Here is an 18,183-nt window from a genome sequence, read left to right as displayed (position 1 = left end):
GCAGGGAGAGCAAGGAGCTGCCCAGAGTTCCACCACCATCTCCCCTCTGGCCGCCGAGGAAACCGAGGCTCATGATGACCTGGCCCAGGTCTGTTGGACTCACAGTTGTTCTCATCCCCAAGATCAGCGGGCTGCCACCAGGGAAGGAGATGGCCCCCAGACACAGCCCAGGAAGCACACAGGGAAGGATGCCCTGGGGACTTCGGTATGTTATTGTAAAAAAAAACCATTTATTGCTATTTGAACCCTGCTTTCATGCCTCCATTTCCCAGAAAATGAGCCACGGGAGACACCAGGAGAGGGAGGAGACCATCCTCCTTGCACAAAACCCACTCCCTCGGATGCTGTCCTCAGCGAGGGTGGCTGGGGGCCAACCAGGGGGCCCACCCGCAGAGTGGCAGAGGAGGCAGGTTGACCCTGTGGACGTTGAGCTCTGTGGCGAAGGTCCTGGCCTTCTGGTAGAAGAAGAGCGACTTCTCACGGTCCAGGAGGAAGTTGTGGGAGATGGTGGCCGGCCGCGTGTAGATCTTCAGCTGTGCCTTCTTGTTGCCCAGGTCCACGGCGGCTGCCAGTGCCAGCTGGTAGTACCTGGCTGCATCAAACGGGTCCTGAAGGGGACAGGTCATGCTCAGCAAAAGGGGGACTCGGAGCCCGTCTTCCCAGAGGCCGTTCCTGTCTCCAGGTCATTCCACATGTCCAGCCAATGCTGGCTCACCCCATGAACCCTGAAGCCTGTGACACTGCTGTGGTCTCAGCTGCAGGAGGTGGGGATGACCCTGACACCCCTGGAAGCCTTCCTGACTGCCCCTACGCCCCACTCACCCCAAGTCTCCTGCCCCAGTGCCACCCTCTCTGCAGGCAGTGGCTGCTTTCCCCATGGGCTGAGGTCAGGGCAGATCCTGCCTGCTCTGAGAGTTCCATGCAGGGCCCGTGGCTCCAAGCCACAGCAGGGGCACAGCGTTGAGTGACCCAGGCTCCCCTCTGGCCCCTGTCCATGCTGACCATTTCCAGGCCCTCCACGGGACAGGCCAGGTACAAAACCATCTCACAGGTGTTCTCTCTGGCAATGTTCCCTGAAATATTGACGGAGTGTGACTCCCCAGACATCCACTCCCATTTTCAATGCATCTTTGGCTCAAATTCACCATCCCTGGGTTGGGATGCCATCTCCCAGACCTCCTCCTTGACCCTCCCATCCCCCACCCGGCTTCTCCCCAGGCGCCTCCTCCACATGGGGTCACCCAAGGGACCTCTCTAAGACCCATGCCTAGCCTGTCCCTCTTTACCATCTCAAGATGACTCCCAGGGCCAAGGACAAAGTCCAAGATGCAGCAGTCCATTCCCCCACTGCCCCGCCCCACACACGGCGCAGGGGCGTGAGAAGGCCCCGAGTCACCGCCACTGCTCATCCAATGCCCCTCGGCCCAGCCGAACACTGGACTCTGTGCTGGGTACGTGGCTGAGCCTAATGTCCTTGCTCCCAGTCTGAGGGACCTGGGAGTGAACACTGACCACACAGGGTGGCCCGGGCTGTGGCAGAGGGAAGCCCAGGAGCCTGTGGGGGGCCCAGGAGGCCCCAGACTCAGCCGGGGGTGGAAGGCAAAGGCTTCCTGAAGGGGTGGGGGCATCCCAACTAAACAGGAAGGAGCCAGCCAATGCATATGTCTCTGCGTGTGCCTGTGCATGTGTCTGTGCATATTTGGGTGCCTGTGTGTCTGTGCGTGTTTGTGTGCCTGTGTGCATGCCTGTGTGTGTGTGCGTGTCTGTGTGTGCGTGTGCCTGTGCCCGTGTGCATTTGCGTGTGCATTTCCATGTGCCTGTAGTGTGTGCAGCAGCTAGTGAGTGGCAGGCTGAGCCAGGACACACCTAATCCTACCTATTCCAGGGCTCGCTCTCACGTGTAGACTAAAGGGGACCCCTTTTTAGAGGCAATCGGCAAAGATGCCCATTTACCCCTGCCTCTCTGCCAGCCTTCCAGGCCCCATGCAGCCCGGCTTTTTCTCCTACTCCTCTGGGCCCTGGGTCCAGAGCCTACTACACAAGGAGGAGGGTGTAGCCTTGGAAAGACAGCCGCCCTTGGGGAATTCCAAGGGGGTCTCCCTGTGGGAAGCTGGCCTGCGCTGACAGCATAGTCACAATGAGGCCCAGAGGGCTGTGCATGGGAAGGAAGACTGTGCATGGGAAGGAGGGCTGTGCATGGGAAGGAGGTGAAGGAGGCCTCTGCCCCTCAACCCCAACCATGGACTTTGGCCTCTCAGGTACTACTTGGCCCTTTCCTTCCTCCTGGGCAGGCGGAGTGGGCGGCAGGCTTGACCAAAACAGAGAAAGGCCTCTTCTGGGAGGCCCGTCCCCCTGGGTCCCAGGTGAGCCCCTGAGCGGTGAGCAGCGTCCCTCTAGGTCTGACACTTGGCACCTCCCTGTCTGGCTGGGACTTGGGAGGCCACAGGGACCACTTCTGACCACCAGGTGTCGTCAGCACTGGGCGGGGGCCTTCCCGGCAGCCCCAGGCCTGCGGTGGGGGATACGGGGCGGGGTCTTAGGGCTGCCCCAGCTCCTCATGTTGTTCTAAGGCCCCCAAGATCTCGGCCGCAGGACTGGAGTGCCCTGGCCCCTCAGCCCATAAGGAGCACTGACGCGGTGCCGGTGCGATGCTGAGGAGGGGCGGTGCCTGCTGGGCAGAGGGGTGGAGACACCCCAGGTCTGAGTCTGACAGTCCCAGCTCTCCACCCCTGCAGGGCTGGGGGCAGAGGGAGCACAGCACCTCCCCTCGAGACAGACCCGACCCAGCAAGGCCTCAGCCTGGCTGGCTGGGGCCCCGCCCCACCGCACCTGCCCTGAGCTGGGGTTTCCCTGTCTGTGAACCCAATGGTAAGACACTGGTCCCACCCCACCCTTCCTGGGTGATGTGAAAATTCAAGGTGTCTCGGAACTCCAGGAAGGAGTTGCTCAGTGCAGGCTGGCACCCTGGGCAGGCTTCCTAGACGAGGCGCCAGGATTTGGGTTGGATCTTGCAACGTTGATTCAATGCGAGGATGATGCCGTCCTCCGAAATGTCCTTCTCCCGACCCTGTTTTCTTTGTTAAATGCAACTTGACACTTGACTGTCAAGAATCAGCTTTGGTGTCATCTCCTCCAGGAGGGCCCCCCGACTGCAATCCTCCTTCTTTATCCAGAGGACACCATTGCCCACTCATGTGTCAGCCTCCCTGGCTGAGACTGAGTTCTTGAGGGTGGGGCCTGGCCAGCTTGGGAGCTGGGTTGTATCTGCTGACCTTGCCGGCTCCTCCAGCCACGTGCAGAGCTCCAGGGAGGCCACTGGGCCATTCCTAAGGAAGGCTGGAACCCAGGCCTCTGGGGTCTGGGTGGAGATCCCACTCCAAGGGGGCCGGGAACACCCCAAGCCCTGCCCCTCCCCACCCACCTTCAGGTCGTAGAAGATGATGTCACCGAGCACCAGGTACACATTCACGTAGTGGAGGGTCTCCTCGTCGAACTCCAGCGGCGAGTTGCAGAGCTACAGGGCCTTGAGGTAGAAGTGCTCCGCCAGCTTGCCATGACCCAGCTGATGGTGCAGGGCGGCCAGCCGGTGGTAGGCCATGCGCTCATTCAGCTGGTCCCCTGGGGTGGAGGCCAAAGGGGCAGGTGTGAGGATGTGGCTCCCTGGGGCAGGGAGGGCACAGGCCCCTCTGGAGCAGGCATGCAGACCCCAGGCAGCACACCTGGCTTGCCTCCAGGCACCTGCGGTCACCTGGGCAGCTCTGGCCAGTCCCTTCTGGGTTCCCAGACTCACTTTCCCATCTGCAAAGCAGAATTAATAAGGCCTGCCCCGTCTACTGTGAGGCTTTGGCAAAGTCGGACTTGGATGGCCCAGCTCTGTGCCTACACATAGCCACCTGCCTATGCTCACTGGTTTTAACCAGGGGAGCCCAAAAGCCATGCAGTCCAGGTGCTCCCAGGCACCCCGGCTCCAGGCAACCCACAGACATAACATCCGACTCCTCCTGGGTGTGTCACAATCGGAGCCCCCTACTTTGGGGAGTCAGCTGCACACCTACTGTGTACTGGGCCACAGGGCACAAGGCGCTGGGGCATGCGGCCTGCCTAGGGTTCCCTGTCTCTGGAGGGGGACAGACGACCCTGGCACAGCACCAGGGGATGCCCGGCCTTAAGGGGCAGACTGTTGGAAGGGGAATTGGGATTTTATCAGCCAGAGAGCTGGGTGGTTGATGAGGGTGGGAAGGGTACAAGAGAAAGGGAATATGCCACTCAGCCTGGCACATACAGGGACCAACGAGATGCCTGGCATGTCTGGAAGGCAGAGGGCACACTGGGCGGCCCTTGTGGTCAGCAGCGGGAACAGGCAGAGGAAACAGAGCTCAGTCAGGCAGGGAGCTCTGCACTGCGTGAGAGACCTTGGGCTGTGCCGCACAGCCGGACGGGGAAGCCAGTTGGGCAGATCTGCCTGCCTGGACAGGAGACCAGGAAAATCCAGCAGCTGTTTCAGCTCCTGCCCTGCAGTCCTGGAGGCTGGGCTCTGGCACAGTGTGGGTCCTGGCAGGGTGGGGCTCAGGGGACTTACCCAGAGTGATGCTGAGTGCTAGGGCCACGTAGGCAAACTCCAAGCACTCCTGGGGATTTTCCAGTGTGGCCAGCAGTGCCACCAGCTTGTTGCACAGCTGTAGCTGCAGCTCCGCCTTGCGGTTGCCTGTAGTCATTGCCAGGGCCAGGACCCGGTCCTACCACACAGGCAGGTGGGGTCAGGTTTCCCGTAGCACCCACCTTGCCCAGCGCCCTCCTCAGAGCTCAAACATGTGCTTGGAGCTTCCCACACCCCAGCTACACCTGCACCTCCACACAGCTCTGTGCTCTGGGATAACACACAGTTCAGACACCCAAGTTGGGGGCTGAAGAGTCACCTGAGGCCCATCCAGCTACACCCGGCAGCCTCAGACCCGTCTCTCCCACCTGGCCACCGGGGGTCTGACTCGGGGGAGCCAGCACTCCTCTCTGCTCTAAAAACACCACATTTATCTGTGCCCAGGACTGAGCCACACCGTGAGCTCAGAGGAAGGGAGAAGCCGTCCCACTTCGGGGTGCATGCAGACCCGGGCCTCCCAGTGACATGCTGTGTGTCCTCTGACATGTCCCTGTGCCTCTCTGAGCCTCAGTTTCCTCATCTGAAAGATGGGGACAGAACTTCCCGCTCATGGTTGCTTGAGATCATCAGGTACAAGGGTAGAGCCATTGTCACATCCAGGCCCCGAGTGTTTGTCCCAGGCAGGGGCACGGTCAATATCATGCCCGGTGAGACCACTTGGAAACTAGCATGTGCATGGGTGGCCCTGCCTCCAGGTGGGAGGCCTCTGCCCTGCCACACCTGTGCCTCAGCCCTCCAGGTGCCCCCCTGAGGCCCACCCACATCAGCCCACAGGCCAGCTCACCCGGTAGAAGGACACAGCTTTCTCCCGCTCCCAGGCCCCACTGAAGAAGATGTCTCCAGCTGCCTCAAACAGCTCCGGCCCCAGGTTGGGGTCGCCTGTGTACAGGACCACATTCTGTGCCACCTGAAAGGAGACAGAAGTTCCCTCAAGACCCACACCTGGTGAGGTGGCCATGCCCACCTTTTCCAGCCTCCTTCCTCTCACACACTACAGGTACACCTGAGCATTTTTCAGACCCTGTGCATTAGGGCTGCCCCCACCACTGGCATGAGGACAATGAACTGATGCACCTGAGTGCCAGGAGATAACTGAGCAGCTGCAGCCCAGGAGCCCGACACCTGTGAATCCTACCACCAGGGCTAGCCCTAGCCCACTCCCCCTGCACTCACACCAGTCTCCGTGGCCCCCAGATTGCTGGGAGCCCTGGCTCCTTTCTGCGTTGCCACATCCCTGCCACATCAACAGTGTTTGTGGGTGGGCCTGGTCCCCTCTTGGCCATGAGCTCTTGATCCCTCTCCTCAGCTCAAGGAGGTATACAGCAGGTGCTCAGTAATGAAAGCTTCACCAGGCTCGTGGGCTTCACAATTTGTTCCGGACCACACTGTGTTTGGGAAAGCCTCTGAAAACAGCCACTATGATAGATTCATTTTGTAAGGAGATGTGCCACGTGTTGCTTGGAGCAAGTTCTTCTGTGTGTTAACTGAGTGGTCACATTATTTGAGCATGTGCTGTATTTGAGCAGGTGCTGGGCACTGTGAGGGGCTGCGCCTCTGCCCTCAGGGAGAAGATGCTGGCCACTGGGGGAGGATATGAGGGAACCAGTTGGAGGGAGGAAAAAGGCACACAACAGGTGCTCAGCAGTAGCTTAGGAATGAGTGGATGGATGGATGAATGGATGAGGAGATGTAGACACATGGATGGATGGATGAGTGTGTGGATAGATTAATGCTGGGATGGATGGATGGACGGATGGATGGATGGATGGATGGATGGATGGATGGATGGACGGACGGACGGACGGACGGACGGGTGGGTGGATGGGTGGATGGATGGGTGGATGGGTGGATGGGTGGGTGGATGGGTGGATGGGTGGATGGGTGGATGGGTGGATGGGTGGGTGGGTGGGTGGATGGATGGATGGATGGATGGATGGATGGATGGATGGATGGGTGGAATGATGTGTGTATGTCTGTATGTATGTATGGGTGGGTAGATAATGTATGGATGGGTGGAGGGTAGATGATGTATGTGCATATGGATGGATAGATGGTGGATGAATGTATGGATAAACAAATTGACAGATAGATGAATGGAGGGATGGATTAATAGGTAGATTGGTGGGTGGATGGATGAATGATGGATGGATGGACGAACAGTGAATGGATGGATGGGAGAAAGGATGGATGGAAGGATGGATGGATGGATGAATGGATGGGTGAATGGATGATGGATGGATGGAAGGATGAACAGGTGGATGGATGGATGATGGAAGCATGGATGGATGATGGAAGCATGGATGGATGATGGATGGATGGATGAATGGATAAAAGGATATGTGGATGGATGATGGACGGATGGAAGGATAAACTGGTGATTGGATGGATGATGGAAGGATGAACGGACAGATGGATGGAACAACAGGTGAATGGATGGATAGACGGGTGAATGGATGGATAAAAGGGTGGGTGAATGATGGATGGGTGAATGATGGATGGGTGAATGGACAGATGGATGAATGGACAGATGGATGGATGAATGGACAGATGGATGAATGGACAGATGGATGGATGAATGGACATATGGATGATGGATGGATGGATGGATGGATGGATGGATAATGGATGGATGACGGATGGATGGATGAAGAGATGAATGGATGGATAATGGAAGGATGGATGAATGGATAAATGGATAGATGGATGAATGATGGATGGATGGATGAACAGGAGGTGAGTGGATGGTTGATGGAAGGATGGATGGATGACAGATGGATATATGGATGAATGGATAAATGGATGAATGGATAAATGGATGAATGGATGAATGATGGATGGATGAATGGTGGATGGATGAATGGTAGATGGATGGAAGGATGAACAGGTGGATGGATGGAAGGATGGAAGGATGAACAGGTGAATGGATGGTTGATGGAAGGATGAATGGACGGATGGATGGATGAACAGGTGAATGGATGGATAGACGGGTGAATGGATGGATGATAAATGGATGTATGATAAAAGGATGGATGATAAAAGGATGGATGGATGAATGGACAGATGGATGGATGAATGGACAGATGGATGATGGATGGATGGATGGATGCATGGATGGATGGATGGATGGATGATGGATGGATGGATGAACAGATGAATGGATGGATGATGGAAGGATGGATGGATGAATGGATAAATGGATAGATGGATGAATGATGGATAGATGGATGAACAGGAGGTGAGTGGATGGTTGATGGAAGGATGGATGGATGACAGATGGATATATGGATGAATGGATAAATGGATGAATGGATGAATGGATGAATGGATGAATGATGGATGGATGAATGGTGGATGGATGAATGGTAGATGGATGGAAGGATGAACAGGTGGATGGATGGAAGGATGGAAGGATGAACAGGTGAATGGATGGTTGATGGAAGGATGAATGGACGGATGGATGGATGAACAGGTGAATGGATGGATAGACGGGTGAATGCATGGATGATAAATGGATGTATGATAAAAGGATGGATGATAAAAGGATGGATGGATGAATGGACAGATGGATGGATGATGGCTGGATGGATAAATGGATGGATGGATGGATGATGGATAGATGGAAGGATGAACAGATGAATGGATGGATGATGGAAGGATAGATGATGGAAAGATGGGTGGATGATGGAAGGATGGATGGATGGATGAATGGATAAATGGATGGATGGAAGGATGAACAGGAGGTGAGTGGATGGATGATGGAAGGATAGATGGATGATAGATGGATGGATGGATAAATGGATGAATGGATAAAATGGATGGATGGATGGATGAATGATGGATGGATGGAAGGATGAACAGGTGAATGGATGGATGATGGAAGGATGGATGGATGAATGGACGAACAGGTGGATGGATGGTGGCTGAAAGAATGGATGATAAAAGAATGGATGAATGATGGATGGATGAATGGATGGATGGATGGACGATAGATGGATGAATGGAAGGATGAACAGGTGAATAGATGTATGATAGATGGATGGATGGATGGATGGATGGATGGATGGATGGATGGAAGGAAGGATGAGCAGGCGAGTGGATGAATGATGGAAGGATGGATGGATGATGGATGGATGGAAGAATGAACAGGTGAATGGATGATGGAAGGATGGAAGAATGGACAGAGAGATGGATGAACAGGTCAATGGATGGATGGATGATAAAAGGATGGATGATGAATGAATGGATGGATGGATGGACAGCTGAATGAAAGCATCATGGATGGATGGAAGATGGTTGGATGGATAATGGAAAGATGGATGGAAGGATGGATGGAAGGATGGACGAACAGGTGAATGGATGGACGAAGAGGTGAACAGAAACATGATGGATGGATGGATGGATAGAAGGATGAACAGTTGGATGGATGATGGAAAGATAGATGGAAGGATGGATGGATGGACGAACAGGTGAATGGATGGATGGACAGGAGAATGGATGGATGATAAAAGGATGGATGGATGATAGATGGATGGATGGACGGAGGGATGGATGGATGGACAGAGGGATGGATGATGGATGGATGGATGGATGGATGCGTGGAAAGACAAACAGGTGAATGGATGGATGATGGAAGGATGGAAGGATGGATGATAGATGGATAGATGGAAGGACCCACAGGTATATGGGAAGATGATGGAAGAATGGATGGATGATGGATGGATGGATGGAAGGATGAGCAGGTAAACAGATAGATGATGGAAGGATGAATGGATGGGTGGATGGACAGGTGAATGGATGGATAGATGGGTGAATAGATGGATGAGAAAAGGATGGATGAATGATGGATGGATGGATGCACAGATGGATGGATGGATGGATGGATGGATGGATGGATGGATGGATGGATGGATGAACAGGTAAATAGATGATGGAAGAATGAATGGATGGGTGGATGGACAGAAAGTGAACAGCACAGGGGTCCTCCTGCATCCCTTGCCACTCACCTGGATGTACAAGTCCACCAGCTCGCTCTGCTGCAGGCTGTAATAGATCTTCCCTGCTTGCAGCCAGGCACGCGCCTCCTTCTCTTTCTTCTGAAGATCAATGAAAATCCCCAGACTTCATTTAGTGTAGTCCAGAGTGGATTTGTAGGCCCTGGAATCAGACACAGGTGTCAGAACAAGGGCTTTCATCCTCCTGGAACCAGTCTGCCTCCTCCTGTGGGTCTGGTGACAGATGAATCTGGAATGTGCGGACTGGGAACGGCCCCCTTGTGTGTGCAGTGTTCTGCCCTTCCCAGGGTGCTGGGAGGGCCAGGGTGAACACACACAGCATGGAAAAGATGAAGGACATCCTTCTGAGGGAATTGGGCATCATGCTGCCCTGTGGCAGGAGGAATGTGCTAGTCCATCTCCCCTGCCTCCCAGACATGGCCTGTGTCTTCTCCAGACGCACCAGGAGCCGTTAGTGTTCAGAGGCTATCTGGGCCGATGGTTCTCAAGGTGTGCAGGTATCACAGTCACCCGGAGGCCTGTCCCTATAGCTTGCTGGCCCTGCCCACAGAGCTTCCGGCTCCACAGGCCTGGGGCAGGCCCTAGAACTCCCACTTGCCACAGGCTCCTAGGTGACATGGATGCTGCTCTGCTGGTCCAGGGACTACACTTTGAGAAGCATGGCTCTAGCACACTGGCCCATTTTCCTTTTGTGAACCTGAGGCCAAGACTGGAGCCAGTCTCCCAGGTCCCCATGGAATCTGGCTCCTTCCCTGCTCTCTCAGTAAGTCTGACACTCCAGGGGGTGTGACTGCAGCAATGTCACTGGGCCCTGTGGGTGGGGTGGCCAGGGCCATGGTTACCCCACCAGGTCAGGATGCTTGGGGGAAGCCGAGTAGGCCACATATGGGATGTGAGACCTTGAAACCCTGCCCCAGGGAAGCAGGTGACACAACTGGCTCTGTCTTCTGTGGGAGAGAAGCCACAGGTGGCTGCTGTGGTCACATTTAAGGGGACAGATGAAGGCCAGGAGTGAAGATTCGGGGCAGTCAGAGGTCAGATGACAAAAGCCACCATAGTAGGAAGAACAGCCCAGAGAGCACGTACTGCCTCTGCTGGGGTGGAGATGACCTTTGACCCAACAAGGGAGGCTCAAGCTGGGACTCACGGGCCAGCAGCAGCCCTGGAACGACCCCAGGCCCACCAGCTCAAAGCATCTGATGCCAAGGAACCAAATGATCAAAAGGAGAGGGGCTGCTGGGGTCCTGGGCCAGCTTTCTTGTGCCCCGCTCCTTGCCCTGCCCATCCCCACCTCCACCACTGCAAAGCCAGCCCTTACCGCTCGGTACCCAGGGACAGGTAGAGCTGACTGATGGTCTCCAGGAGCTGCCCCTCCAGCACCTTGTCGGCCACCTTGCGGGCCAGGGAGAGCTGGAGCTCATGGTAGATGACACGCTGGGCCTCACTGGGCATGACGGTGCCGTAGAAGTAGCACAGCCGCTGGACGGACCGCAGCTGGCCTGGGCAGAAGACAAAATGGAAGACATTAGTCTCCCAGCATCGAAGCGAGGCTGGCTGGGCTCGGAGGCCCCTGAGCCATGCTTGCCTCTTTCACACCTCTGTGAGCCTGGGCCCCATAGGTGGGGAGACTGAGCACAGACAGGCCATGCACCCATTTCAGGACAGATTCCGAACACACAGTCACATGGGCACACTTTGGTGCAGATGCTCATGGTAGAGGCCGGCCTTCTTTACAACTCCCAGGGCTGAGGTCCTGGCCAGGCTCGGCCCCTGCACCAGGCCATCTATTTCTGCTTCACAAAGCCTCTCTGGCCAGGACCAGGGCCGCCTTCAGCCTGAGCTGATGAGGCCAGGGGCACAAGTAGCCCCTGTCGCAGATGGAACCCTGAGAGAGCAAAGCCAAGCGTCATGTCTGCCACATACGGCATCATGTTGGGGGAACGGGGTTCAAAGCTGGGCCCTGGCGTTCCCACACATGCTTCTCTCATGCAACCAGGCTCCCAAGCCACAGGCTCACTGACCTCTCCCAAAGCCAGGGCGCTGGGAACGGTGGAAAGCTTCTGATTTTCTAGTGCCAGAAACATTCCGGAGATTAACACAGGAAACCAGGTACGCCAAATGGACAGCTGTTACACACACCACCCAACAACAGCTGAATACACAGTCCTCTCGAGCACCCATGGGACATTCCCCATGACAGACCATGTGCCAGGCCACAAAATGAGCCTCAGGGAATGGAGAAGGTCTGAGACCAAAGCAGAGGTGTTCTTCAGCTGTACTGGCACGAAACTGGAAATCAACAGTGAAGGAAATGTGAGAAATTCAAAAATATGTGGAAATTACACACTCCTAAACAACCAGTGAGTCAAAGAGACCATCAGGGAAACTGAAAACTAATTTGAGAAGAATGCAAACAAATGCACAGCCCGGGCCAGCGCGGTGGCTCACGCCTGTCATCCCAGCACTGTGGGAGGCCGAGGCGGGAGGATCGCTTGAGTACAGGAGTTTGAGAACAGCCTGGGAAACATGGTGAAATCCCGTCTCTATAAAAAAGTAAAATATAAAAATTAGCCGGGTAGGGTGGTGCATGTCTGTAATCCCAGCTACTCGGGAGGCTGAGGCATGAGAATGGCTTGAACCTGGGTAGAAGTTGCAGTGAGCCAAGATTACACCACTGCACCCCACCCTGGGCAATAGAGCAAAACTCTGTCTTTAAAAAAAAAAAAAATAGCACAGTGTATCAAAAATTCCAACATGCAGCTAAGGCAGTGCTGAAAGGGAAATTTATAACTGTAAATGTCTACATTCAAAGACAGAAGAAAAATCTCAAAAACCTAACCTTCCACCTTGAGAAACTAGAAAAAGAATGAACTAAACCCAAAGCAAATAAAAGGAAGAAAATAATAAATATGAGAGTGGAAATGGGAAGTAAAAATACAGAGAATGGAAAAACAGAGATAATCAACAGAACCAAAAGTGGGTTTTTTGAAAATAATAACAAAATTGACAAATCTTTCACCAGACTGACCAAGAAAAGAAAGAGGGACACAAATGACGGAAATCAGAGACTGAGCACCATGGCTCACGCCTGTCATCCCAGCGCTTTGTGAGGCCGAGGTGGAAGGATCGCTGAGGCCAGCATTCAAGACTAGCCTGGGGGAACATGATGAGACCCCATCTCTAATAAAAAGAAATAAATAAAAAATTAAAAACCCAAGTTTCTAAAATGAGAAATGAAAGAGGAAACATTATTGCCAACCTGACAGAAATAAAAGGATTCCATGAAAACACTACGAACAACTCTACACCAACAAATCAGACCATCTAGACACAACAGCCAAACTCCTAAAATGACACAAACTACCAAAAGTGACTCAAAAATGACCCCAAGTAAGCATGTGGGGTATCAGCGCCGCCCTCGGTCTCCTTGACCATTCAGGGCAGGGTGGGGAGATAGGGAGGCATGATCCCCGTTCCCTGGCCTGCATTTCCAAGTCTGAATCCCCCAGCACCCTGGGGACAGGCTATTGTGCCAGGAGCCACGGGAGGCTGCAGTGGGGGTTGGGGCGCTGGATTCCTGGAGGGTCTCCTTCCAGTCAGAGAATGCCCCTGGGGAAGAAGCCTGGGTCTGAACCCCCCACCCCTCCTTGGGCAGATATGTGGGACCGGGGCCCCTTCACATGGTCCTTCCCAAAATCTCATCCCTCCTAGGGCCAGGAGTGGGTGCCAGGCCTGTGCTGGGAAATGGGCAGATTTGGCCACAGCCCCTGGGGCTCTGGTCCAGGCCACAGGAGGCAGCTCTGAGTGCTCTCACTATGCCATGACAAAGCACTGCAAGGCAGAGGGGACCCACAACAGTATCCCTTGTCTCGGCCATTTCCCTGGACTCAACTTCCTCATCTATCCTCTGCGGCCTAGATTTCGGACAGCCCTGCCCACCTACTGTCCATTCACTGCTCAGTCTGCAGTGACTGTTGGATAGCACTCCATGGCTCCCCAGTGCTCTTGGGGAAAAGGCCAAGCCACAGCCTGAGGCCCCAGGCCCTGCTTAGCTCTCCAGAAGAGCTTCTCACCATCCAGCACCCAACCCACGCACTCCTAACTCTGCACCTCCCTGCATAAGCCCTGCTCACTCACCCCCGCTCACACCCCACTTATCCCCGCTCACACTTCCGCTCACTCACCCCAATCACACCTCCGCTCACTCACCCCCACTCAGTCATCCCCGCTCACACTCCCACTCACTCACCCCATCACACCTCCGCTCACTCACCCCCACTCACTCATCTCCACTCACACTCCCGCTCACTCATCCCCACTCACTCACCACCGCACCCCACTCATCCCGGCTCACACTCCTGATCACTCACTCCCATCACACCTCTGCTCACTCACCCCCACTCATCCCCGCTCACTGACCATCACACCTCCGCTCACTCACCACCACTCACTCATCCCCGCTCACTCACCCCCACTCAATCACCCCCACTCACTCACTGCCCCTCACACCCCCTTCGTCCCCGCTCACTCACCCCCACTCGCTCACCCCTGCTCACACCCCACTCATCCCCGCTCACACTCCCACTCACCCCCATCACACCTCCACTCACTCACCCCCACTCACTCATCCCCGCTCACTCACCCCCACTCACTCACCACCACTCACCCCCACTAGCTTATCCCTGGTCCTTCACACAGGCTACACCACCAGCCCCTCCACCACCACCTATTACTTGATTAAATCCTCTCAACCCTCTGGTCCCAGACTAAGAGGCTTCCCTAACCCGGGGCCAAGTGCTGCCCCGCCATCACGCCACTCACCCTTTTGTGGCTTCTCTGGCCTAAAACTCACATTCCCATGCTCAGTCCCTGCCACCCGAGGACCCCACAAGCCCTATTTATGCGTGGGGCTGGCACACACTGCACAACGAGCTGCTTTTGCATGAACTGCTCTGCGGCTTCGGGCAATCACCCGCCCCGTGTCCTTTGTGAAGTGGGATGACAGGTGCGCAGCCTGCCAACACACCAAGCAGATAAGACGGGCACAAGAACCGGCGTTCAGGGCCTGGCTCATGGAGGGGCCCCAAGTCCCAGCTCAGCAGAGCCTGTCTTGATCCCAGGGTTATGGCTAGGGATTCCCAGCACGCAGGACTTTCCGTGCTCAAGGCAGCATGGTCCCTGGGCAAACTGGGAAGAGCTGGCTGCCCCAGTAGGGCAGAGGGCCTGGCCTTGCATGGGAACCGCCTGTCTCCAGGGCGCTTGCCAACATCTGCTGCTGGCCATGACTCAGCACTTTCGATGGTGGAAAAACCACCACTTGTTTCTGAATCACAAACCCCAGGTGTGCCCTGATGCGAGTGGCCCCGGAAGGTGAACAGGAGGAACCGGGGCACTCACTCTCCACATGGCCCATCTCCACAGCGACTGGAAGGGCCCACTCATAGTAGCCCTTGCCCTGCTGGGCCGGACCCTGGTGGGTGCAGAGGTGGCCCAGCTGCAGGAGCACGTGGGTGAAGTCCCGGCCACACTCCCTGCAGGGCAGCCTTGAGAACAGCCGCACGGCCTCCAGGAGGTGGTGCTGGGCCAGCCTGCTGGCACCCGCGTGCAGGCACAGGGTCCCGAAGTTGGCCAGCACCACTGCCTGGTTCCTCCGCTGGCCCAGGTCCTGAGCCGCCCGCAGGGTGCGGTAGTAGCCCTAGGCTGCCTGTCTCATCCGGCCCAGCAGGGCAAGGGCTACTATGCCTTCAGAGCCACGTCTCTCTCTTGTCATCTAACCCATTTAAACTCTCCTTTCAAACTATATGCCAGACCTAACCACTTCTCACCTTTCTCATCATTTCCAACCAGGTCCAGCCCTCATCACAGCGCTCTGGGTTACTGCAAAAGCCTCCCAATCGCCAGGCACAGTGGCTCATGCTTGTAATCCCAGTACTTTGGTAGGCCAAGGCAGGTGGATCATCAGAGGTCAGGAGTTCAAGACCAGCCTGGCCAACATGGTGAAACCCCTCTACTAAAAATACAAAAAATTAGCCAAGCATGGTGGTGGGTGCCTGTAATCCCAGCTATTCGGGAGGCTGAAGCAGGAGAATCACTTGAACACAGAAGGCAGAGGTTACAGTGAGCCGAGATCGTGCCATTGCACTCCAGCCTGGGTGACAAGAGCGAAACTCCATCTCAGAAGGTTTAAAAAAAAAAAAAAAAAAGCCTCCCAACCTACCTCTCTCCTTCCACCTTTCACCCTACCCTGCATTCTACCTTCCACTCTCAAACATTTCAGAAAAAAAAAAAATTATATCCACAGAGAGAGAAAGAGAAAGTACAAATGGGGTGAAATGTTTGGGGAATCTGAGGGAAGAGTATATGGGAATTCTCTGTACTATTTTTGCAACTTTTCCATAAGTCTGGATTATTTTGAATTCAAGAGTTAAACAAAGAAAAAACAAAAACCAAAACAAAAACAAAACACTATCTCCATTTGTGAATCCATCCTGTCTTTCCCCTGGCAACTGAAGGATGCTCTCAACTAAGCACATCTATTTTTTCATGAACACTAAAAGAATCCTTGCCTAGTTTTGACTTTCTGTGCTTGGCAGTAGAATTTCATATATGTGTGTGTGTACATATATGTGTGTGGTGTGTGTGTGTATATACAGAAAGGGAGAAATATATATGTGTGTATATATATAAATATATTGTAAATTTATACTGGTAATGTGTATATATATAAATATATGTGTGTGTTTAGATATATATAATACATACCCCATAGGCTGTCCTTAACCAGTTCTAAACTTAGTCGGAAAAACACATACCTAAGCAGAGAATTTCAAAATAATAAGATGAATATTTTGATAGAGGGATGTGTTGCTATGGAACATGCTGCTAAGACACAAAACCTCCTAGATGGGGCAAAGAATGAACGAAGTTTTGCACCTATAGGCACCCCCTCTGATATCCCCTCAAACGTTTATATTTATATGCATTTGCTTCCCCCAGGACCCCCGTTTCATAAGGGTTAGTCCTAGAGCCTAGCAAGTTCCTACTACAGCTGGCACACATATGCCATTCAAGAAACAGTGGCTGAGTGAATGACGAGTTAAGAACCATTTGTCAGCCAGTGCTCAGTAATACAAAATGCACTGGTATGCAAACTATATTTTTGTTGAAAGCAAGGGCAGGATCACAAATTATCTTTCCAGAGAAAGCAAACCTCAAAAGCTTCTTTACCCTACTAAAGCACGTTATAAGACGCTCCCCTTATATAAAAGAAAACCTCCTCATTCGTTATCAATGGCATGGAAACCTAATAAGCCTTCACCTCTGATGACATCTCTTCCATCCCCAGGGCTAGAAGAAGGAGGTTCTGGAAACCCTGGTAGTTGTGAAGGTGGCTCCCAGCTCTGACAGTCTTGAACCCTGCGGGTGCGGAGGTCACACAGCAGAAGAACAACAGAGGGAAGCATCATCAGGCTTTGAATATGTTTGAACCAGAGATGGCAAATAGGCTGCAGCCAACTGAAAACACCAGAGATTCATGGTGGCCACCTGAGGGGTTGTGCTCTTAAAAAACAAAAATAAAAATTAAAAATTAAAAAATTAAAAAAGGAAGGGGTCAAGAATCCATCAGGTCTGACTGAGATGTGTATCAGTGACTAACACCTCATATGGCAAAAGTACTCCGGTGCGCTTTGGGTACTCACAGCTTCAGCAGTATTCAAAGGCGTGTGCTTCCCTAAGACTAAGCCACGGGAATACCCCCAGCAACAATGCCAGGAGAAACGTCTAACATGGATTTGGCTAGAAATACAGTTGTCTTTAACAAATTAACACTGAATAAATCCTGACTTACTAGAGCCTGCGAGAATGACATTCTCAATAACAGTTATCACTACAATCTCCAAACATCTGCAATCCTGCAAGGAGGAACTGTGACAGCGCAGGCCACGTGTCCAGACGGCTTGCCAGACTGCCTGTCACAGAATAAAAGAAATGAAACCCCCCCTAAGAATGTCTTCACTCACATTTAGCCAGTTGTTCCTTTGTGTGCATCTCTTTGCTAAAATGGCCATTCTTCCCCACAGCCTGAAGTCATACGCTAAAATAAATGAGACTCACATGAAGCCAGAAACGTGCAGATGCCAAGGAAACCAACACAAACGAAATGGGCTGGAGAGTGTGGCCAGGAGGATGGTACTTCCCAGGAAGCAATTACTTCATCTCTGCCCATGAAGCAGGCAGCTGTCACTGTCCCCCAGGCCCACGCCAGCCACTCGAAGTAGGTTCTAACCAAACTACCTCCAACAATCAACATAAATACACCACACAATTGGCTTCTGAAAGGACACCTTGCAACCAACAAGAAACTGCTAGCACAGCTTTGAAAAACTGTGCAACTAAAATCCTTGGAAAGGGATCAACACTGCCACATTTTGACTCAAATACTGTTTCGTGGTAGCACTGCAATAATTCACTGAAACAAAAGAATGAATGAGGAACATTATATAAATGAATATA

At 53.5% G+C, this 18,183-nt stretch overlaps 1 protein-coding gene across 14 annotated transcripts in view; it reads right to left on the bottom strand.

Annotated features, from left to right (window-relative positions):
• Nucleotides 1-208: 208 nt before the first annotated feature.
• LOC135971365 (SH3 domain and tetratricopeptide repeat-containing protein 1-like) overlaps nucleotides 209-18,183 on the bottom strand; it is a 52,182-nt gene continuing 34,207 nt past the window's right edge. For 3 of the 14 annotated variants that reach the window (XM_073993957.1, XM_073993956.1, XM_073993955.1), the window contains 6 exons: nucleotides 10,988-11,168; nucleotides 9,661-9,811; nucleotides 5,442-5,564; nucleotides 4,580-4,736; nucleotides 3,422-3,618; nucleotides 209-608 (listed from right to left, as the gene is read on the bottom strand). In XM_073993957.1, coding sequence (XP_073850058.1) covers nucleotides 3,515-3,618; nucleotides 4,580-4,715 — 240 coding nt within the window. In that variant the 5' untranslated portion in view covers nucleotides 4,716-4,736; nucleotides 5,442-5,564; nucleotides 9,661-9,811; nucleotides 10,988-11,168 and the 3' untranslated portion in view covers nucleotides 209-608; nucleotides 3,422-3,514. Of the gene's footprint in view, nucleotides 609-3,421; nucleotides 5,834-9,660; nucleotides 9,812-10,987; nucleotides 11,169-11,690; nucleotides 13,184-18,183 lie in introns of those variants that run through there. The other 11 variants (XM_065546549.2, XM_065546552.2, XM_073993954.1 and 8 more) reach the window with 9 other exon arrangements.

This window comes from Macaca fascicularis, chromosome 6 (assembly GCF_037993035.2).
Source record: "Macaca fascicularis isolate 582-1 chromosome 6, T2T-MFA8v1.1".
Lineage (NCBI taxonomy): Eukaryota > Metazoa > Chordata > Mammalia > Primates > Cercopithecidae > Macaca > Macaca fascicularis.
Note: the sequence above shows the minus strand (reverse complement) of the source record. Positions and strands in the feature narration are given on the sequence as shown.